A 24,363-nucleotide genomic window follows, 5' to 3' on the forward strand; every position below is an offset into this window, starting at 1 on the left:
CAGAGCAACCCAATAGTCTGTATTAGTTAGGGGAGCTTTAAATTCAACATCCAAACATGTTTACATATGGAGGGGTGTAAACAATTATGTAACACAATCTAAAATTCTAAATATAGGGGTATTCCAAATACATGCTTGCTTGTGCCCGCTAATCCCAATGACAACCGCTCAATAAATTCAAGTATTATCAATAACTTACATTGTTCCACGTAGCATCCCAACAATATGCCAATATGGGTGGGCTTTTGTCTCCAATAGTGCCCTTAGGCTGAAACCATACATACTACACAATCCATTATACACCCCATTATACAGCTTGAGGTAAGCTACTGCTAAGTCAAGTCCACATAGGATCATTAACAGGCATTGGTTAGCATGAGATCGAGCATCAAATGGTAAGCATCACCAAATTTAACAATCATACTAGTCACCGCAAATTCTAGAAGCAAAGCATCACGTCTCACAATTGCTAATGTTTGTTGCAAGACTATGGAAGCTTTAATACCATGAAAGATTGCTAAGGGAAGCATGAAGTATGAGGGCCTACATTGTTGCCGATAGCCATTAAAGCCTCCATATGCCTCACCCCTATGGCATGGTATTGGGCCGTGTGTGGGTCAACGTGGGGGCTTAGTTTCAAATACAACATGGATTCCAACATCCTTTGTGGCAGTTCTTTGTGGTGGCAAAATGGGGGCTGGATTAGGTGGCCCGGTTAAGTTGAAGTGAGTTGGCCGATCGTTCCGAAGTTGAAGATATGTGCTATCGCTCCGCCTGCACATTCATTTGTGCAGGCAGCAGGTGCGATCGAGCACGATGCAGGGGAGCTTGGCTGCTCGTCAGCCCGCCTTCTTTTCTCAACTTCAACCCTACGAATTTCCTCAGGGAACCATCCGACGAAACACATCATGCCTCGCTCGGCCGGTTGCTTCTTCCTCCCCGGACCGCCTTTTCGTGCGAAAAACTAGCGACTGCAGCCAGTTACGGCATTGCTCGCTCCTGCGACTCCCTCCACAGTTGACGAATGCAGACCTGGGACTTTTCAACCACAAGAAAGGAGACGCGCTTGTTAAAGCTAGTGCGGTAGCCAGCGATGGGGGTGCAGATCCGAACCCCATTCCCAATGCCTATGCGGATGAGGAAGAGGGAACTGAAATGGGAAAGACGCTGCTATTGGGCTCTCTATTTGGGCTGTGGTATCTTTTCAATATCTACTTCAACATTTACAATAAGCAGGTCTCTCTTGTTGAACTCTATCTCGCCTTTACAAGAAAAGTTGGTTGTCCGCATTTAAAAGTCGAATCCCTGGAGCAGCTCCCTCGCAGACTTCTTGTCGATACTTCAGGCAATCCTTAGGCTTTTTCACTGTAAGATATTGAAGTCCAGCATCGTGGTTGCAGAAATACACAATCATTCTTAACGTTGCCTCTGTCAAGCGTGTTCTCTGGTCGTGCATTCTTAGTGTGAACATGCTTCTAGGCTTACAAAAGGGGCATCATTAGCATCCAATTCGGATTACAGTAGTGGCCAGTCATAGGGCACATTAGGCTCCATTTTTAGACCGGTTAACAAGCAGCCCAGCCAAAGCTGCTGCCAGGCTAACAAGACGGTAGGCTCAGCTAATTGGTCGACCTGGTTAGATTAGACACAACGAGCCTTGTTGGTCAGTAACCCTCCGACCAGGCCCTTGGCCATGAAGGGAAGGTTGCCGGCCTAGAAAACCCCTTGGCATCCAGATTCCAGTTGGACTTACTGTGTTTCTTGTCTCTCTCCGTTTGCAGATGTTTAGTTCCATAGCCTAACGTGCAAGTTATTAGAAAATGAAATCCCCACAGAGGGTATCCTGCAGCAGAAGATTGATAGATAGGCCCAGGAATTACATGCGTAAGTGTTTCTCTGTGGAATCAAGCTTCATCATCACGTGTGTACTTCACAACCATTAATGTGAGTGCCAGCCGGCAAATAGACTTTGCTTAAAGACAAATATAGAAGCAACACTTGTATATTTCTGTCCGTCCAAAACCGGACACAATACAATACCAAAATGTCCTACTATATGTGTGGCACCTCTATAGATCTGTGCCCACGTGCTCCACTGAGCATATGTAGACTCTCTGTCCAAGGGATCTCTTCCGCCTTACTGTCTGGATACCAGCCTAGGTGGGCTGTCAGTCTGCAGCTTCTTCTGGGTCACCTGCTCCTCTGAATGTAGGCCCAAGGCTGCCCCTTTGCTGCTCCTGTCTGCTGTCCTGAGGGCTGCTCCAAGTGATGGTTTATGGGGCTGCAAATGGCACCTTTTATAGGCTCCAAGGGCCCTGCAAATAGCCGACCCAGTAGGGGGATGAACCGACCCCCTCTGCCCAACTTTGAGGTCTTTGGCAGCTGATCTGGTTGGCTGGCTCCAACCAGCCCAACCAGGCCCTATAAACGGGCAAGGGGCCTGCCCCCTTCAGCCCTTTTACCTGCATCTTCAACCCCCTTTGCTGCTGCACCAGTTCTGTCTCCTGCGAGGCCCTCTCCAGCCCCGTACAGCCTTGTACCCTGTTCCTCATACCTCCGTACAGCCTTTGTACAGTTCGTACTCCTGATGATGTCAGCACCACCTGTCCTGGGCCTGCATCTTTGCGCAGTTCTTGCTCCAGCAGTCCTTGATGGCCACGTGGCATACCTGCGGTCCTTTTGCCCTCCATGGAGCCTCATAACTGCCTGGTACCCTTCTTGGCGTGCTGCCTACATGGCAGTCCAAGCTACCCATGTGGCAGCCCCATGTGTTCTCTTGTTTGCTGTGAGGTGCTGCCCATGTGGCAGCCCCCTCTCTTTGTTTTTCTCTTTGCGTTGCCGACACGTGGCATCCAATCAGATGCCCATGTGGCAATCCTAACCCTAGGTTCACCTCCCCCAAGCTCTCCTCATTTGGGGGCTTACAAATGGAGAGATGGCCAACCCCTCTCACTGACCCATTTTGGACCGATGCTCTAGTGGCTCCTATATCGTAGCCCTCTGGAACACTTTGGCGTCCTTCTAGTCTTCTCTTGGCTTTTCAACTAGTGGCTCCTTTGCCTTCAGGTCCGGTTCCGCTTTCACACACTAGTCTGGTACACAGGTCCATTTTTGGCAGCACCTAATGGCACCACCACCTTCAATCATGAACCCGCTTTTGAACTGGAGCTCTCCATGTACCAACATCTGCCAATTGTCCCCCTCATGATGGGTGAACAGCCCAAAGTCTTCGAGGCACCAAGGGCTCAGGGTCTCTTTCAACCCGTCCTTCGACTGGCTAGGTCTACAATCAAACAACATACCCGAGATATTGTATCCTAGGCATGGATCCAGATTAGTTGGATTGTGAAGCTCCAAGTGTGGTTCTGTGTGTTGTCCCCCTCTAAGCCATAGCCTCTCTTTGACCCTGATTCCTCAGGTCTTGTCGAAGAATCCCCCTCTAAGTCACAAAGGATCTTGACTCCTCTTCCGACCAATCCTCAATGTCTGACATTCTGATTGTAACACCGTGGTCCATGTACTTAATCTCAGCAGCACCCGGAGTTGCCACGAAAAGTTCCTCTATCGTTAGCTGAGCCGGCGACTCTGACTCTGAGCTGGCACCCTCCTCCTTATCAGCCTTCTTCTTTTTGCAATCTTTCATAGAATGTCCTAGCTCATTGCAATTCCTCTTTTTCTTGTTGTCTTCATGTGGAGAGTCCGCTCCGTTGTCAAATTTGGGCTTGCCTTTGCCAGGCTTATCCTTGCCCTTGCTTGGGCTTGCCTTTGCCAGGCTTATCCTTGCCCTTGCCTTGGCTCTTGTTCTGAGCAATTAGGGCCTTGTTGTCCTTATCCGTATTGTCGTACTTCTTTTCTCGAGTTTCTTGCTGCAGCAACAGTGGGGCCAGCTCCTCGAAAGCACGGATGCCATCCTAATTGTAGTCACAAAACCACTAAAGCTCTGAGGGAGGAGTCCCAACAACAGCCTTGCCATCCTGGTCGAGCTTGTCCTTTGACCGGTTGCCGCCAGCTGATCCTGCACCACCTTCATCTTGGTGCCAAGATTCTCGCCTCATTGTTGAGCTCATACATATCCCTCAATGTCATCCAAGCCTTGAAAGAAGCGTTCGCGAGAAGGGTAGAGGAGAGTGGAGGGTAGAGCAGGCTACAGCATGCGGGTAAAGGGTAGAGGCAGCACGCATGAGCAGCGAAAAGAGGCAGCGTGTGCAAAAACGGTGCAAAAACCCACAATTAGGGTTTCCCCAAAAAACAGGGAAACAAAAACGGTCGTTTCGGCCGTTTTTGTGTCTGACGGCCGAAATGCCGTTTCTTGCAACTGTGTGGGGTTGGAGTAGTTACGGTGGCCTGAGGCAATATCTTTGTCCTCGTTGCAATCCCCGATGACTCCTTAATACCAAGTGGCTCTGAACTTTCATATTCCACAATGGTGATTTGGTCGTGTCGAGCTTGCCTGTCTCACGAAAATTTGGGATTTGGTATCTATTGGCCAATGGCCATGAAAATGAACTGAAAGAGGTAAAGAGTTTTCGAGTGTCGTACACTTATCTGATATTGAGCCTTCCACCTGGGTATACTCCTTCAGTACGCCTGCTTGAACTTGAGCCTCCCGCCTAGGTATAATCCTTCAGGCACCAAAGCTAATTCCTCAGAGCAATGAATCAAAGTCGTCCTTCAGCAAGGTCCTCTTTTGAGAACTTCTGTCAGGGCTATGATACCATGTTAGAAAATGAAATCCCTATAGAGGGTATCCTGCAGTGGAAGATTGATAGTGTAACAAAGGGTAAATTTACTTAGTTAGCTTTTCGAATGGTGGGCCTTTTAATGGCTTGTAAATAAATAGTTCTTTTAGTAAGGGGAGCCATAAGTTGCCACGTGGCATCATAGGCTGGCCATCCCATAAATAAACTTTTAATTGATGCCAAGCCCACACCTATAAAACGGGGCTCTGCTGTACTATGTACTCAATTCATTTCTTAATGCAAACTTGTGGTCACTCATTACAGCTGAAGCTTGAAAAGCTCTAAGCTGGACTAGGAAGTTTTCTCCTAGCCTAGGAATCTCCTTTCCTAGCCCTGTTGCTGGTGTACCCGTCACTAGCTATGGATCTACACACAAGCCAGATATTTTGATGGTTCCAGCTCTTGAATTTCTGCAACCTACATGCTGTACTTTACCTTTGTATTCATTTGCTAGCATTTCTACATTATTAGGCTGTGAATTAGACCTACACTAGCAGGTTGTACGCAGTGTCATCAGAGCACTTTTTTGGGAATTTTGTGGGGGAAAATCATATTAGTTTGTTTTGAAACTTGGAGCCCATCATCTTGAGCCATGGGCCTACCTACCTGCAAAAAACTGTCGCGGCCATGTGTCTAAATCTGCAGATATAGACATGGCATACCCTGATTGGACAAGGATCCAAATTGCTTCACTATGCTCAGCTGGATCTCCTGATGAGAAGCCCTAAAAGTCTACAGTGGAATTTCTAAATTTGACCTAGGATTGGGCAGAATTCCGTGGTGCTGGCAGAAATTAAATACTGCAACGATCTTGCAAGTGATGGCTTCAAATGTTGATTTTACTGCATACCCTGAGTCGCCGCTACCTATGGGACACCTTCACCAAGTTTGGTACTGATTAGATGTCATTTGCCCCTACTTTTGCCTTGAAATTGGTTCAAGCAGGTGCATTTTTGACTATCAGAAGTTATGGTTTCTCTAAAATTTGGGGCTTTTGAGTTTTTCCAGCTATTCTGACCTATTCTATTTCATCTATACCTAATCTGAACATTTGGTTGGGAATTGAGCTCCAAATTGGGCCAGACTGTGAACTGACCGGTCAGAGATCGACATGTAGCAGTGAAGCAGGTGCATTTTTGACTATCAGAAGTTATGGTTTCTCTAAAATTTGGGGCTATTGAGTTTTTCCAGCTATTCTGACCTATTCTATTTCATCTATACCTAATCTGAACATTTGGTTGGGAATTGAGCTCCAAATTGGGCCAGACTGTGAACTGACCGGTCAGAGATCGACATGTAGCAGTGAACCTGCTGCCCTGGTCAGTGACATCTGAATCAGATAGTTTTTTTTTCCACACAGTGGGCCAATTAGTGTTTTAAATCTCACACAGTGTTCCTAAGCAGTGTTCTAAGTTCTGCTGTTCCTAAACAGCTTGGTATAAGCGTAGTGCTGCTACAGAGCTTGTGACAGTAACTTCTACCTAAACAGTGTTTAAATTACTGTTCAAACAGTGTTTTTACTTCAGAATTGATTTGGGGTTATCAGGAGGCTTCCAAAGAGAGCTAGAAATCAGTCGAAGAAGCATCAGATGGGGAACTTTGACCCAATTCCAGAGGATGATTTGGTGTTGAATTCTTCAAGAATGGGCATTGGTTCCATTTAGGGAGACCAGGATGATGGCAATCCCTCATTGGTGGAAATCCCTGGTGGCAGTTGCAGACAGGAGCTAACTGATGGTACTTCCAATGCCCAGGCATCTCAGGCCTAGGAGCAAAACTGGAGTCAATAAGAGGTACTCTGCCTTGGGTTGTCCCCCAAAAATGAATGTATTGACCACCCAGTTCAGAGTAAGGGGGATGACGAGTGATGGCTTGCCCTTGCCGGTCGCAAGCTGACGGAGAAGTCACTATTACACGGGAGGTGTTGGATAGTTGGACTCGCTCTTTGCAGTATTGTGGTGAAGGGAGTATCGGTCTACTCTGTGTGTGTTGGGTCTCACACTCTTTGCTCTGAAGGGGGGTGTTGGAGATATCATAGCCAAATAGTGTGTTAGGTGATTTAGTACTAGTTCATGTGTGTGAGTCTTGTGTGAGTGCCACATGTCATCATGGGACTTATCCCATAGGTACTAGGTGCTAGTGTGTGAGTGAGTAGCCTATATAAGGCTTGTACTTCACTTGTCTTGATGTACTTGATGAACGAATGAAAGCCTTTGTTCATGTCTTCATTTGAGCATTATTTCCTCACACCCTAACTCTCTCTCTCTCTATCTTCCTTCACCATATTTCTAACACTTCAGTGCTCAACAAAGGCAGCCGAGAGTCCCCGCAGTAGACCAGCAGGGTAGCCTTTGGCCTACAGGGATCATCAGTGTGGATTCACCTCCTCTCGACAGTGTCTAGTCTAGTATAGTTTTGCAGTGAGGGTTTTGGTCCTTCATACAGTTGTATTCAGCCCTTCGGGCATTCATACATTCAGTTATTTATTTCCTCTTCGGAGGCATTTCCCACCTAAATGGCCACTAAAGTAGCCCCTTTTCCCCCCTTCATTACAGACCTGACCCAAATAGGGTCGGTTAGGTTGTTTGGCCCGACCTGGTTGGGTGCCCAAACTCGGGCCCAACCCTACCCAAACCTAGGTCCTATGTGGCCTCTATCAGCTAGTCTTTGTCAGGCCCACAACAAGCCTGTATGCTCTTCTCTACCCCTCTCTCTGGCCGAGCACACCCACAAAGAAGCTCTCTCTCAATTGGATCTTCAATTGCTCTACTCGCTCCTCACTCTTCAAAAACCTACAACTAGCAAACTACACAGGATTTCGATCTTCGATCAATTGGATCAAATTCCTAATTTTTGGAAAAAAGTTCATGTGACATTTTTCAGTGGGAGGCTGAAAGAGGGAGGTGAGAAGGGGGACCTCACAACATAAGGCTTTGTACTTCTATTCACTCAGAGGCGTACCTCTCTCCGTCCTTGCTCCCCCTCTCCCTCCCCCTCTCTCCCTAAGGATCATTTTGGGAAGCGATCTTTCCCGTCTTTCCCTTCTTCCCTTACCCACCCATAATCATTTTAGATGCGCTTAAGCGTGTCTTGTACTCTCTCTGTCAGAGTCGCGAGTGGGGAGGGCATTGGAGCGTTCTTGCATTCTCTGCCTTCCGGATGTTGCCTGCTCTATTTGTGCGCGAGCGCTATCCGTATTTATATGTGCGTGAGGCGGTGTGGGAACTTATGGAACACAGTTGCGAGGACACGTAGCGAAACATCAACGTGCCAATCAACCTTACCTTATTTTGCCCGATTTATCCCCCCATCCTCCCCCCTCCACGAACTAATTAATGATTTTTATTTTTGGGAATGTTGTAGGCATCTATTCAATATGAGATGCCATAACTTTAATAGATCCCCAGGTCAGGCCTTGTTGCACTCTCATTTCAGGGCTCACATGTAGGGCAGCCAGTGCTTCTCTTAAATGGTTTTTAGGAACACAACATGCATGCCAAGTAGGTACTAGAAATATTGGATGCATCAGCTTTACGCTAAGTTCAGAAAAGGGAAATGTGGGGGGGAATGGCCGCAGCCATGTAACACTCCCTGACCACCCCCCCCCCCCCCCCCCCCCTCCCTCTCCCTCTCTCCCGCGCAAAAAAATAAAAAACATCCAACACCCCCCATCCGCCACCCACTCACCCTCCTTGCCCCAAACAAAAAATAAATGAGATCTTGTGAAGAAAGATGCTCTCTTTTCTGAGGAAGGGCATGCCAACTTTGAAGATCTGAAATTTTGTTTGACACATGTGCCAATGTTGTTTGTGTGCAAAGGCTGACATTGGTTGAAGACAATGTGGTGTCATAAACTTTGTAGAGATGGTGGTGCTGATGCATGCAGTGGACCCTAATGACTCTCCACAATGGTCAAAGTGATACTGGAAGGTTATGTGGTAGACCTTGCTGAAGACTTTGTGTTAGGCCATAAGAATAGGGGAGGTTATAGGTTATGGTTGGCCCAAGTCTCTAACCTTGTTGGAGATGTGCAAGAGCTTGGTTTCAGAGATAGTCGCCCCCCCCCCCGGGGCTCTCGAGAAAAAGAACCTTCCATTAGAAGCTTTGACAAATACAAAGGTGCTAAATTAAGAGTGCTGGCCGTTCTGCAGCCCGCCTCTCAGGGTCTCAACTCACTCCCTAGAGTACCCTTAACGCAGGTGCCAACAGCCCCGCTGGGGAAAGGGGGTGTGGTATACAACCAATGGCTACCTCGATCCTTGAAAAAGTAGAAGATGCTTGGAAGGACAGGTTTTGTAGGATCGCCCATACCTTTCAGTTTTGGCAGCTCCAATGGCAGAGATGAGTTTGAGCAACAGCCTGGATGTTTGAGACAAGGAGCTTATATGTTGGGGCAGCGCACGCACGTATGGTGGCCTGAGTGAAAAAGTAGAGAAAACAGCCACTTGCAATGATGATACATATGCATTTTTGACTTGCAGTTAGGACTCTTCTACGGATGCATTTGCTTTCAGTGTCAATGAAACACTGAACACTTGGTATTTTGACAGCGGTGCATCCAAGCATATCACTTCTAGAAAGTGTCTTTTTACTTCCTTGCATCCGCCTCCCGTTGGTAAGAAAGTCACTTGTGCCAACAACTCATCATATTCAGTACGTGGCACAGGAGATGTTGAGCTCACTGCCATTGATGGCTCAATTTCCAGACTTTCAGATGTCTTATATGTGCCTGGCACAACCAAAAATCTTCTTTCAGTGTCCACTTTTAACAGAGGTGGATTTCAGGTCATCTTTGAGGATGACAAATGTGCTGTCCGAGACAGGGAAGATGACTATGCCTTAAGGTTATCTGGTACTCTGCTGCGTGGGCTTTTTCAGCTTGATCTTTTTGAGAAAAGAGCAGCCCATGCTCTTGCATTTTCTACCCCTACAACTGCCATGCAGAATGCAGAATTATGGCATGCCCGCTATGGCCACATGCATTACAACAGCTTGATGACACTTCAGAAGTATACCATGGTTGATGCATTGCCACCCCTTGAGATACCTCCTCCACATGCCTGTGAAGGGTGCATTTTAGGCAAGATGCATAGATTCCCCTTCAAGAAGGATGGTTCAGTTAAAGCTGTCCGCAAATTACAGCTTATACATAGTGATGTCTGTGGTCCCATGAGGACTCCATCGTTGGGTGCTCATCTCTACTTTGTTACATTTATTGATGATTACTCCAACTTCACTTGGGTTTTTGGACTGAAACGCAAATCTGAAGTGTTCACGGTGTTTAAACACTTTGCAGCCATGGTTGAAAATGAAACCGGACTCAAGATATAGACATTGCGCACAGATAGAGGTGGGGAATACTTGTCTGCAGAATTTGATGCTTTCCTGAAAGGCAAGGGTATTGTGCATTAGCTCACAGTCAGGCTGACTCCTTAGCAAAATAGCAAATCTGAGAGGAAGAATAGAACTCTCATGGAGATGGAGAGATGTATGCTGAAAAGCAAACACATGCCTCACAAATTCTGGCTTGAGGGTTTGATGTGTGCCAATTACATTCTGAATCGGGCTCCCACTAAGGCTTTAAAAACAAAAACTCCTTATGAGGTCTGGAATGATAGGAAGCCTTCAGTGGATCACTTCTGAGTCTTTGGATGCCTTGCTTATGCTCATGTGCCAGTTGAATTTAGGCACAAATTGTCAGATAAAGCCATCAAATGCATATTTGTTGGATACAGTGCATAAAGCAAGGGGTACCGTCTCTACAATCTTGCTACACGCAAGATCATAGTAAGTAGAGATGTGATATTTTCTGAAAATTCAGCTCACACTCGGGCTGAATTTCAAATGCCTTCTTCTTCAGAGGATGTCTTTGAGGGGTTGCTACCCATTGCCTTGGGTTCCCCTGCTGATTTTTCTGATGCAAATCAGAATTTACAGCAACCTCCAGATGCTTTAGTTCCGCCACAGGATGTCTTGCCCCCTCCACAGGCAGTGGAACAGGTGGTGCAGCAAGAAATTGCAGACATACATGCAGCAAAAACAATCCCAAACTGGCTGTTACAGACTCTCAGGGAGAGTAAAATTGATGCTCCGTTACCTAGCAGGACTCGCAGTGCAGCAAGGCACATGGAAGGTGCTAATTCAGTGGAATCAGCATATGTAGGTACTCTTCTTGATGAGGAGGAGCCTGCCACATTCGAAGAGGCAAAGGATAATGTGCATTGGATGAATGCCATGCATGATGAGTTGCAGTCCATTGCAAAAAATTAGACTTGGGATGTTGTAGACTTGCCACCGGGTAAACATGCCATTGGTACACGATGGGTTTTCAAGGTCAAATGGAAGCCAGATGGCTCCATTGACAGATATAAGGCAAGGCTGGTTGCTAAAGGCTATGCTCAGAAAAAGGGCATAGATTATGAGGAGACATTCGCTCCTACATCCCGGATGACCACCATCCGATCAGTTATTGCAATGGCTGCACATTTTGAGTGGCATGTTCATCAGTTGGACATCAAAACAATGTTCTTAAATGGGGACTTGCTGGAAGAGGTGTAGGTCAAACAACCTCCGGGCTTCGAAATTACAGCAAATGCACTTCAAGTATGCAAGCTCAACAAAGCTTTACATGGGCTGAAACAGGCCCCTCGTGCATGGTATGCCAAGATCCATGCCTTTTCGACCAGCAAGGGGCTGCACAATAGTCCTACTGAGAGCACCCTCTACATCAAGATGGATGGGGGGGGAATTTTAGTCATCCTTCTTTATGTCGATGACTTACTGCTCACAGGGTCCAATGAAGACAAAATTGCAGATTTCAAAGCTGATTTGCAGACCAACTTTGACATGTCAGATTTGGGGCTGCTTCACTTTTATTTGGGGATCGAGTTCTCTCATGAGAGACGTGGCGGTGTTATGTCTCAGTCCAAGTATGTTCAGAAACTCTTGGACAGATTTAACATGCATGAGTGTAAGCCCATAGCCACTCCCATGGAGCCGGGGCTGAAACTCACAATGCATGATGCAGGAGAATTAGTGGATTGCACACTTTACAGTGAGGCTGTTGGATGCCTCATATATCTCTGCAACACTAGACCTGATATTCAGTTTGCAGTATCTCTGGTGAGCAGGTATATGCACAGCCTAAAAACTATGCATTGGCAGGCAGTTAAGCGCATCTTCCGTTATTTGCAGGGCATGAAGTCTTTTGGCTTGCTATTTCCCAGGGGGGGTGACTTGCAGATGCATGCCTACAGTGATTCAGATTGGGCTTGTGATTATGATACTAGGCAGTCCACTAGTGGCAATTGTTTCTTTTTGGGTAAATCTTGCATTTCCTGGCTGAGTAAGAAACAATCTACAGTGGCTACCTCATCATGTGAAGCTGAGTACAGGGCAGCTTTCACAGCAACAGTTGAATGTGTCTAGCTGTGACGTCTATTTGCTGATCTTCATCTGTCTTTGGAGGGTCCTTCTCCAATTCTCACTGATAGTCAGAGTGCCATTGCAGTGGCAAAGAATCCAGTGTTTCATGCTCGCACGAAGCACATTGAGGTTCACTTTCACTACGTCAGAGAGAAGTTGCATGCAGGAGAGATCAGTATGATCTTTGTGTCCACACATGACAACGTTGCAGATATTTTCACCAAAGCACTACCACGTGAAAAGTTTGAGGCATTTCGCAGTGCCCTGAACTTATATCTGTTTGGTGATTGATGAGCCTTGTACATGACATTGGCACTGCAGAGGGGTGTTAGAATTATAGATATAATTCAGCAGTGACCAATGTAATTTAATAAGCTAGTTAGGGGCACTTTTCCCTCTTTAAGAGGTTTTTCCCCCTAACCGCAGTTAGTTCACTAACTATGGTTAGTGACTACTAAGGTTTTGTCACTAGGACAAAACCTTATCTCCTTCTTTTGAGTTGTACTCTTTTACACTCTTCTATTGCAACTCAGCTTTCAGCTTCCAAGCTTCCAGCTGTCACTCTCTCTTGCTCTCTCTCACTCACCATTTTCTCACATCCCTGTGCGACCATGGCTTGAACAAATGAGGGTGGATGGGGTTTGTCACTACTGGGACGCCTGTATCTAGAGGATTGCTCACTGCTTGTGTAGTTGTCTAGGGGCTCAAGGATTTGGCAGTGTTTCCTCAAGTTGGTGACAGGATGCGACATACCAGATAGGACTTCACTTGGGGCATGGCAGCTACTTTGACATTGCGATGAGATGCTTTCCATATCGAGATGGTCTCTCCAGCCTACACGATAGATTGTTTGAGTGTCGCTGTATTTGATAACGACGACACAGTCCCTTCATCTCGCCAGAAACCCGAGTTCTCTTCGAGAGAGGGCGTGTGGTAGAGGTTGCCGGCATCGCAGCCTGGAATATCTGGGTAGCACACTGCAGTTTAGTGATAGGGGGGGGGGGGTCAGTCAGATTTGGGACTGCAGCCATCCTTCTCAGGATACTGCACGATATGATCTACACCCTGGGGGCCACTTGGGGGCAGGGCACCAGGAAGACTGCCGACCTGTGGGAGTGTTTCTGTAAGGTATGGCCTGCAGGAATTTTTTCCACTCTCACTGATCGTGGAATCTGCTGGTTGTATAGTCCCCCACCCTTTGTTGGCACCTAGTTTCAGGAGACTCTTAGGCCACCTGAGCTGGGGTTCTGAGAAGCAGGGTGCATAGCAGCCACAAGCCTCCCATGATTTCTGATCTGTGTTTTTTCCTCAAATTTTTAATAGAAGAGACAAAACAGCTTTTACGAGTAGGTGTGTTATACCATACAGATCTCTCTGTGAATCTAGAAGAAGGCTTCAAATTGCATGAGAAATATTGAAACATTTGTTTGTTCAGGTTAAATATCAAAGTTGAAACCCTTGTTTTCAAAGCACAATTTTCAAATTCATCATCCAATTTCTGTGTATCAGATAACTCGGATTTATTTCAGCAGTTGCTAGTTTTATGCAAATTGTTTTTACTGTCCAAACAGGTCTTGAAGGTTTATCAATTTCCTATGACAGTCACGGAATTCCAGTTTTTTGTGGGTTCGCTTGTTGTTGCAGTCATGTGGACCTTTGGTTTCCACCAGAGACCACGGGTATCCAAGTCTCAGGTGCTTTCTCATTACTGAGTTTTAACTTCTAGCACCGCAACCTTGAATTTCATGTTTCTTGTTCAATTATGAGATTCTTGATGAAGTTGTAAGGCGTCCTCATTTTTCTTCATTGGTCTTCATTGTGTGACATTTGCAGCTCCTTGCTATACTGCCATTGGCTTGTGTACACACATTGGGAAATTTATTTACAAACATGAGCCTTGGAAAAGTTGCAGTGTCATTTACACATACTATCAAAGCCATGGAACCTTTCTTTTCTGTACTTCTATCAGCACTATTTATGGGGGAGGTGTGATTTGGTACTCTTCAATTATCGCTTGAAGTTATTGAGGCATTGCAGAGGAATTTGGGGGAGTATTTAATGGCTTTTCATAGGCTTCAGTACTAGTTTAATGAATAGCTGCTGTTAAATGAAAGTAGAAATCTTCTTTGCTAGATTTTCTACTGTTTCCATTATTCTCTGTTGTGGAAGATATAGATAAAGAGAGATTCCATCATCGACTTAAGGTCCGCTATAAAATACAATGTTGTCATAATACTTCTAGATAAACTAATTTTCTAAGACTTCCTAGCATTAATGACAGCTACTTCACGGGATCTTATTAAGTTCTTGGATTATGCTTCTTTTACTGTTGCTGACAGTATCCTAGCCTACTGGTAGTGGTGTCTCTGCTACCAATCGTAGGAGGAGTTGCTCTGGCATCTCTCACAGAAGCATCCTTTAACTGGTAAGCGTTTTACAAAATGTTCTTAGACGAATTATTATGTTATATTCTTAATGGGATGCAGGCCCACTATCTTCATTCTTATGTTTTAACAGGGCTGGATTTCTGAGTGCTATGGCCTCAAACGTAACATTTCAGTCTCGGAATGTGTTGAGCAAGAAGCTTATGGTGAAGAGGGAGGTGCGTACATTCACAATGGAAGGTTAATTTTTTAAGAACTGAATTGAGCCAAGCCTATGTGTGCCATGGAAACAAGCATCTGAGATTCAAGCAAAGCATTAGCCTGTTGTTTTGAGCTGTATTTACACTCCAGGAATAGTCACAAATAGTCATAATTTCTTTGATGTTATCTTATTCTTTTGACTTTCACTTTTGTATATCCACGAATTTATAGGAACGGAAAGAATTAATATGCATTAGCAAGACAGTGGAAGCAATCTAAACTCAAAATAGTTGATGCACATTAAGAGGATGGAGATGAACATGTAGATCTGACTAGATGCTGACAACCAGGCTGAAATAAAAGTCCAACACAACAAATAGCCATCTTCTCCTTCTATAAGATGTCAGTAGTCTCCTTTCATCTTCCTGATTCAGGACGGTTGACAAAGTGATGCCCAAGTTCTCAATACATTTGAAGTGATGGGAGAGTGAGGTGAGATTACTGTAGGTGTGGATCGCTTGTTCCCTCTGCTACTCACCCTGAAATATGACCTGTGCAGGTAGGAACTCCTGGAATGAATGTCTGCCCCCAAAGGGGGCCTATTTGCAGCCCTTAGACCTGGCTGACCAGTCTGTAATATAATCGACTCAGCAGTCAGGTCGGCCAACCTGCTGCTGCCTATATGCTTGTTCCTGCTCTAGCCCTGCTGCAAGCCTCCAGCCCTTTTGTACTGCTTGTACTTGACCAGTAACAGACGTCCTGCTGACCAGTATTTGCTGCTGTGCTCCCGTACTGCACCTGCTGCTCCTGCCAACCAGACCTCTTTCTTCTGCAGCCCTTCTTCTGGCCCCATCTGGGCGCCCCTTTGCTCCAGCCTATGTGCACTTACCGATGGTCTACCTTTGCTGCTGGCCAAGGTGACCCATGTGACTGCCCCAAATCAACACCAAGAAGGAGATCTATGTGTTGTCCATGTGGCAGCCGGTCTGGTGCCCACATGGCCACCCTAAACCTCTCTCTCTCTCTCTCTCTCTCTCTCTCTCTCTCTCTCTCTCCCCCCAATCCTAAAGAGTATGTCATCCTCCCCCATGTCCTCCTCCTATGGGGGCTCACAAGTGGGAGGTGACCCCAATATTCCAACAATATCTGCAATAGAACTTTCAGGTCTCCCCCAATAGGGAAGGAACACAGTTTATAGGCCGTTCACATCTGTTTGTTAGCAGCAAGCTCAATGCTGGTCATCTAAAAAATCACATTCTTGTATTCCTAAATAACTCTTTTTTGAATATTGCCATTTCTGTGGCCATGGCATAGGAACTGTGAGAAGGTTTTCAAATCAGGCAATGATTTTGACATTTATTTTACTGTTTATGGACAGGGTTCAATAGATAACATCAATCTATTCTCGATCATTACTATCATGTCATGCCTTTTATTGGCTCCTTTCACACTTGTGCTAGAAGGAGTGAAGTTTACTCCTTCATACCTTCAATCTGCTGTAAGTTCACTCACTTGTGTGCTGATGACGGCTGGTAATTTCCTATTGAAGTATGAATTAAATTGAAATTTCACATCTTTGAATGGTTTTTCTCCAGGGTTTGGATGTGAAAGTTTTGGCTCTGCGAGCACTACTTGCCGCAATTTGTTTTCATTCATATCAGCAGGTTCTGCACCCAGTTTCTAACCTTGTTAATTTTCTTGCATGTCTGCAACACGCTTCTGTGTAATTGTTTCCAGGTGTGCTGTCTCAGGCTTGTTAAATTTCTCTCTTTATGAATATTTTCCTATGAATGCTCTACAGGTGTCCTATATGATATTACAGAGAGTGTCACCAGTAACTCACTCAGTGGGCAACTGTGTCAAGCGAGTCGTCGTGATTGTGACCTCAGTTCTCTTCTTCAGGACTCCAGTTTCTGTCATTAATGCTTTGGGTGAGTTTTTTTGAGGCTGACCAGGTGGAAGTAGTACCAAATGCATTCAAAGTGTTTTAGAGAAGCTATATTTCTGCTATCTCCTTGTTTGTTTGACCTACTGGGCATGAATTGTGTTAATTTACTAGTGGTCCTACTGGGAATATAATGTTAACAAAGCCTTCCTAAAAAACTGGCAGGCACAGGCGTAGCTTTGGCTGGAGTATTTGCATATTCCAGGGTGAAGCAGATTAAAAAAAAGTCAGAGTAAGGCGCATAAATACTAGTTGAATTCATTATTTTGCTCCTTTCATTTTTCAACTTTTAAAAGAGAAGCAAGCTTCGGCTCTGATTTGAGCTATACAATTTCTTGTTATTCAAGATTCTCTAATAGTAAATTTTAAGTCTTGTCAAAAGATCTGTTCTTTGAGCGTCCACCCCCTCCCCCCCGCCCCCCCCGGTGGCCCTTAGGGGCTTTGATTGGGTAGCATAAGTTTAATTTACATCCACAAGCATATGTCAAGCAGGCGTATGAATCTTGAAGCGCTGCCCATTCTCATTTGTCTGCTGTGCAATCTTATGCATCCATAGCAAACATTGACAAAGCAAGATAGAAAGGAGCTTTACTTTCTATAGGAAGCTCTGTACATCCATCATGTCCAGCTGTTGAAGTTACCTATTATATCGCTGGAGCAATGAAATCTAAATGTAACTGAAATCCCTCAAACTTCACATAAGCCATAGGGTGATGTAAGTTGAGTAGCGATACCGAGACCAAAATTAGTGTGCAAGAGGGTCTTTGTAATGTCCACAATGGTTGCAGCATGAGCCTTCCCGCGGTCAAGAAAAGTTTGTTCGCTGTGCTTTTTTTCCTAATATGAGTGACCCATGCTGTCGTCAATCATAAGGATTACAGAGGTGGATGGATTCATGGGATCCTCAGCTTTGTCTATGGGCCGAATGGCATTCAGTTTCCAAGCTGATACAAGGCTTTCCCATACTCCTTCATGAAGGCACTTGCAATTAGGAGGGATCTCTTTGTTTAAGTTTTTTTAAAAATTGCGACTGAGTTGCTGCTGTAAAACAATGAGAGCATCTTGTCTCACTATAGTGATTGATTGTGTGTGTGTCCCTCCACAAAGAGAGAGAGAGAGAGAGATTTACTAGCGTTTGCAAAAGACTAAAAAGGCATATAAGACTAAAAGCCTCGATAGATCATACTCAAGAGCATCCCATGTAGGGGATCTAAAGCTATCTAGCATACCATATGATAGTGTTGGCTTAAAAAAAGTTGAATACAAACAGGTCTAGCAAGGGAAAATACTAGAGTGCTTCTAAGGCTAGATTACTCAAAAAGTACAATTAGGTAATTTATCTTAAGCATCGTGTTGGTCTATAACAAGTTGGGCGAATTATAGACCATGTTAGAATATTGTAGGACTCTTGACACTAGATTGGTTTAAATACAATGCAACTAGATGACTTGATCCTCACAAGTGATTCACCAAAAGAATTATAAACCATGTCAACGATTGGAGTGCTCTTGAGACTAGATTGCATGAATATGTAGTTTAGCTAGACAATTTGATTCTTAGGAGAAGTTTGTCAGAGGCATCATAGATTATCTCGAGCAACTAGAGTGTTCTTAAGGCTACATTAATCAAACACAATTTACTGAGAGTATTGTCTCATGAACATTTTGTTAGTGGCAAACCATCTCAAATGATTGGAGTGCTCATGAGGCTAGAATGCTTAAAGTTTGTGTGTGGATAATGTCTAGGAGAAAAATGGCTAAAGAACAAACTAAAGAGCCCATTAAAGCCATTCCATATCTTGTTTTTGATCTCATTCCATTTCTCCTTCTAACTCATCTTTAAAGTAAATTCAATCCCAAGATTTTGCACTTTAAAGTATATTATAAAAACTAATCCTCTGTAGCATTTGTCTTAGTGAATGTATTGATTGATTGGCTTTATGAGGTTGTAGCAGTTGCATCTAACGACGGTCATATGAATGAGAGAAACACCACATATGAGAGAGAGAGAGAGAGAGAGAGAGAGAGAGATTAACTTGTGCGAGAGGCCTTGCGGGCCTATGAGACAAAGTGCGAACTCAAGGAGTACCTCATACAAGTCACTGAGGGCTGAAGCAAAGGGTTCACTAAGACTCTTGCTAAGAACTGAAAACTAAAAAGCTAAAAATATGATAGCAAAAGCTAAAATGTGAACATGCTCAGCTAGTGAGCAAAACAAAATACTAGAGTAGCAAAGTAATAGAAGTGTGTTAGGCTATGAGGGCTAGCACTCCTAGTATGCGCTCAGGGTCCATATATCTAGGTAACCTGGTGGCACTTTGATGAGATGTAAGAAGCTCTCATATTTGTGTTTGTCGAGTTGTCTTGCGACCTGGGGGAGGGCGTGGTCTCCTCCATCTTTGGATCCAGTGGGCTATGTCAAGGATAATGCCTGATCTCTAGCAGTCGTCTTTGAGAAGGGATGAGATAGGTCGGACCTCAATCGTGCCTACTTTGGGCTCTCTCCATGTCGTATGTGGAGTGCGTCACTTGTTTGACCGCATCTTGGTGGACAGTCCTTTTCTATTGATCCATGATGCTCTCATCTCATCAAGCTCCTCTCCCTCAGCTACATTGGCAGTTGACTCTGATGCATAGAAGTCTGTGATCTATCGATGGTGACTTGTGGCATCAGTCCATGCTGCTCTCTGTCGTATCGCATCAGTGTCTTTGTCGGCGCACCTCAAGCTGGTAGAGCCATACATAGACTTGATCATGAAAATGTATCAACCGTGTGAGTGGACCAAAGCCATGCCCCTCCTGAAAGAGGTAGTGATATCATCCTCAAATCTCATAGTAGACCGGACACACTCAGAAAATGCTCCTTCGTCTCGATCTCCCCCATCTGGCATAGTGTGCAAGTCGTTTGCTCTCTGGGTATGCATGCAACTCTCCTTGTTTCAATCCGCAGTTGATGTGATGAGACTCATACTTGACCAATGGTGATCGTCAGTGCATGTGAAACTATCCTATCCTCAAGATACTCAGGTCTGATGATAAGACTGTGCCTTGAGACCCTCACGAAGTGATCATGGTGGTGGAGAGATCCTCCCCCCCCCCTCCCCAGCCCTAGATGTATGGAGCTGGAGGAGGTCCAATTGTATGATACGGTTGATCTCATCTCGTGGGATCATCTTGGGTGGTGCGTCCAGACTGTATTGAAAGGGGGGAAGTCTGTCCATCTGAATGCCGTGATTGCCAAACCATGTGGATATTTGTGCGTACCGTGCCGTCTCAACACCACTCTCTGCTAGTCGCTTGAAGGACTCAAGTGTTAACCTCGATAGTCTCCCTTAGGGTGAGGCCCAAACTTTGTGGATGAATGTCACTGTTTGAAAGATGGCATTAACCTGGAGAGGGGTCATGGCAAACTCTACGTGTATATAATCTGATGGGGGACTGAGGGTTTACTCCGAATCTTGGATCCCATGGTCACTTGCAGTCTCTCAAATCTCTTCCACTCCGTCGTTGAAATACCACTCCCCCAAAAAGGTGTTGCATACATGACAGTCCATCTCACCAGCATGTCAAAGAGCCAGCCCTTCGTCGGGGGGTCTTAGAAGTGTGCCTGGAAGCATCACCTCTCTAGTAGGGCCATAGCACCCCGACCTCGTGTGAGTCGTGTTGGATTGCACTATCTCCAAATATGTGTAGGATTGCACATACAACAATATTTGCACCATCAGGTAAGCCAAGAGCGAACCCTCCGCCTAATCGATCGACAAAAGAAGTGATCTCGTCAATATAGAGCCCATGGGATCACTTGTCTTCTGTATCGATACTATGGTGGTGGTGCTCCAGGAGAGAGAAAGAGAGAGAGAGAGAGAGAGAGAGAGAGAGTTTATTAAACGTTTTTGGAATACCAAAGGGTCTATGAGATTAAAGAAACTTGATACGATGAGTTGAGGGGTGGAGCGACTAAGTGGGTGTCAGCACCCATAATGAGTACAAAAACTATAATCATGATCCTAATGACATTAATACAAAGAGATAAAACTCTATTCGGGCTCAGAGGATGAGAGGGATTTGTAGTACAAGAAGGTTGTGGTGGCTATCAACATGTCTGGCCCGTTGTGGTCTCTTGGCTATGGCCTTGCAAACGAACTAGCACCACTTCCACTTTTGTGGGCTATGTCTCTGGTTTGGTGAGCATTGAAGGAAGGTGCCCTAATATGATCTGCACCTTGGTCCACTGGCAAGTTTGTCATATCTCTAGCTCAGGTCCCCTTGGTCGTCGTCTCTGTGAATCCTATTGGTCGGTGTTGCTTGGCTAGAAAATCTCAGTGTGTCGTGCTCTGGGAGGGGTCTGGATGTATACCTTGATGTCGCCTACGTGTTGTGAGCAACCGCTCCTTGTGTCGGACAACTTCATGGATAAAAGTTGCCAAGCATCTTTGATTTAGGTAGGACAAGAGCTCGGATAAGGGTCCGAAACCATCCGTGATGATAGCGACCTTTGATCTTGTAGTATACAGCGCATCTGAAAGCGCATTGCTCCTTTGACTTGATTTCTAGAGATTGCATAGGGTACAGATGCGGCCCTTCGCCCGACCATGCTCTAAAAGGAGTTGGTGAGATGACACGCGGACTTGTCTCATCGATATCCTCAAGGAGTGGGGGAGGTGGATCCATTTGTATCGTGGTGGGTCAAGGCCCTTTGTTGAAATCCACAGGAAGTGGCCTCTGTAAAGATTTAGCTTCAAAGGGAGCTCTCGGGGTGCCAACCAAGTCCTAAATGTGTATAACTGTAAGAGATCCTCTTGATGACTTGGTTCACCTCATGATATGTCAACATGGTGGATGGGTCTTGACTCTGTATTGGAAGGGAGGTAATTTGTCTATGTGGAGCCCTAGGCTCTCAAACCATCTACATGTTGGCATGCTTGTCAAAGGAAAAATAGAGTACAAGAACTAAGGAAGGATGCATAGACCTTGGACATAACATGTCCAATGATAATGGTCTTATAGTTTTCTGGTCTCATGGAATCTCTTGGCTTGTGTATGAGGGTAATGGTGTTAAGAGTCAAAGTGTGCGGGAAGCTTGTGTAAACCGCTTTGTTGAAAAGCATCCCTAAGATCGAGGTGAGGGTGTTTGTCCCATATGCAATGAATTTAGTGTGTACGACCTCATGATCTTGAGCTTGATCGTTGTGAAGCTTCAGAGTTTTGTGTTTGACACCACGGCTTGTTCAAAGTGTGCATGAAGTGTGGTGTGGCACATTTGAGAGATCAAGTGCTAGCTGGTTAGGGACATCATATAGCGTGTGTGCATAGGAGTGCTAGGTTTTGGTGTTTGTGAGAGGGGATGGTGTACATGAGAGAGCCAAGTTTTGTAGGAGTTGTAACCAATAGAAACATGAAAATATCCTTCTGAATTTATCTTGTATATTTTGTTTTTATTAGTTTTTCCTTACAACTCAAATAATTGGTAAATGCTCATGTGAATGTGACTCTTGAAATTCTCTCTGTAGATTATGGAATTGTAAATGTGGATATGGAATTTTTTTTCATGAAAAATGTGGATACAGATTTGGATTTGTGTCAGGTGTATCTATGTGATCACCTAGATTCTGGTCTAGGATTTGATCAATCTACAGAACAATGACCCATGTGTTGGGGATTTCTTTCTTCAAGCAAGATGTATTAAGCATGGATACAAGTTTTCATGACTAGCCATTACTTGGAATGACTAAGGACATTCGAAAGACAGTTGTCAGGCTAAGTGATCACCATGAAAGATGCACTATCACCATGCAGGTGGCAAGATTGAGGTCTATAGGTGTGAGTAGGGAGACTAATACATCCCAAGGACTTGTTGTGTTGTCTGGTGGAGACACACGTGTGGTGGGGATGCTGGAAGTGTGCCGACAGAGCTCCTCACTCTCGTGCTACTCCTTGTGGGAGTATTGCATGGTAAAGCCTTCACTCATGTCACTCAGTGCCTACCGGATTGTTGCAATGGGGTTTCCACCAAGAAGAAGGGGAAGAGAAAAAAAAAAGAGAAGGAGGAGGGAAGAAGGGAAGGGGAGGGAGAAGGAGAAGAAGGTGAAGGGGGATCGTGGCAAACACCAAAGGCAAACAAGGAGAGCAAGCAAACTTGAATCTCAACACATGGGCAAGAAGAAAGCTTGTATTTCTCAAAGGTTGCATACAACAATGAAGACCAAAGTCAATCACTTGGTCTTTTATACAAGTCACCTTTTGAAGGGAGGGCCAACCCTATTCCTTGTACCACTCTCTCTCTCTCTCTCTCTCTCTCTCTCTCTCTCTCTCGTTACAACCACTTGGGCCCATATGGCACCAAGGCATATGCTGATCCTCACAACCTTCTCTCTGTCTCCAAATGGCTCTTGTGTTATCCATATATGGGATTCAAATGGCTCTTGTGTTATCCTTGCCAATTTGGGCGATATCGATGACTACCTCGATCTTGAGCCAATCTGGTTGTTGCAATTGTGAAATTTGTCGTCAACTGGACGACTATGGGCAGGGAGATCTTGGAGCAGCAGGGGATAAGGCGGTTGAAGTGCACTGCGGCTACCATCACGGGGTCAGGTACCGAGCCGTAGGTATCGATGAATGATTGAAGACGAAAGTAAAATCCTTCTTGAGTCATTTCCTTTGGGGAATTATACCTAGGGAAGTGATATGATATTGTGATCTTTCTTTTGGAGCTCTTGGAATCGAGCCTAGGATCAGCGTCGTTCCATGGGCATATAGAGGGGATGGATTTGCTGCTCGAGGTGTGTGCTACAATAGTAGTACCAAAATTGTGCCTTTTTCAAACATGGTTTAAGGACGGTGTCTGTGTTGGTAAGGGGAATGGGCATGTCTAGGGCTAAGTGGTAGCCACCACGTCGCTTTGGGTTGGATTGCCTCCATCTGTTGAAGGACTAAGTGATAATTGTAATGAGGGGGCAAACTTCCATTATTTCGTACAGGTGAAGGCAAGAGCCTTCGAGTTGTGCCTTTTAATAATGCATGAGAGCACGGTCGAGTAGGTCCTGGAAGGATTGCAGGTCAAGCCACCATTGGACGTCTTCTGGTGGGGAGAAGGGGGGCGTTGGAGGAACATCATCATCGACATTTAGCATGGGGTCCTCCTCCTTTGCATTTCCTATGGGCGAAAGGTCGATCGGTCGATGGACCAAAATTGCCGGCCTAGCAAGATATTGAGTACTTCGTCTAGGAGGTCGATAGGAGGGTTAGAGGATATGGATTAGAAGGCCCTATGTTGTGCGGTGCTAGTGTTGGAGTTAGAGGAGTATTCAGGTAGGTTTGTGCTGTCGAGAAGAGGAGGCGGGATGGGATCGACGGGTTGTTGAGGGGGGAATACGGGATTTGTAGGGTGCGTGGAATTTGGGTGAGGAATATCTGCAGGGAGCAGTAGTGTTTAAGCCGGCGATGGCTTCCTTCCCTTACTTGGTGACATCTTCGGGGTATGCTACATGAATTGTTTCAAAATTATTGACCAAGAACTCGAGTGAGTCTTAGAGAGCTTGTAGCACCTTGTTGAACAAAATGATGATGCCGAGGGGGTGGTAGGTCATGGAACGATAGGTAGCTAAATGGCCTTGAATTTGAGCTGTCAAAGCTGGGCCATAGGTTTTGGTGATTACTTGACACCACGC

General features: G+C 45.3%; 1 protein-coding gene across 1 annotated transcript; it reads left to right on the forward strand.

Annotated features, from left to right (window-relative positions):
- Positions 1-696: 696 nt before the first annotated feature.
- LOC147879905 (phosphoenolpyruvate/phosphate translocator 1, chloroplastic-like) lies at positions 697-17,089 on the forward strand. The gene is made up of 9 exons (XM_087371510.1): positions 697-1,236; positions 13,736-13,858; positions 13,998-14,150; positions 14,504-14,589; positions 14,682-14,766; positions 16,128-16,247; positions 16,345-16,413; positions 16,551-16,680; positions 16,860-17,089. The coding sequence occupies exons 1-9, from the start codon at positions 817-819 to the stop codon at positions 16,928-16,930; spliced, it is 1,257 nt and encodes a 418-aa protein (XP_087227636.1). The 5' UTR covers positions 697-816; the 3' UTR covers positions 16,931-17,089.
- Positions 17,090-24,363: the final 7,274 nt, after the last annotated feature.

The sequence above is a fragment of the Dipteris shenzhenensis genome, chromosome 33 (assembly GCF_047967505.1).
Source record: "Dipteris shenzhenensis isolate YYH24624 ecotype China chromosome 33, Dip_SZ_1.0, whole genome shotgun sequence".
In the NCBI taxonomy this organism is placed as follows: Eukaryota; Viridiplantae; Streptophyta; class Polypodiopsida; order Gleicheniales; family Dipteridaceae; genus Dipteris; species Dipteris shenzhenensis.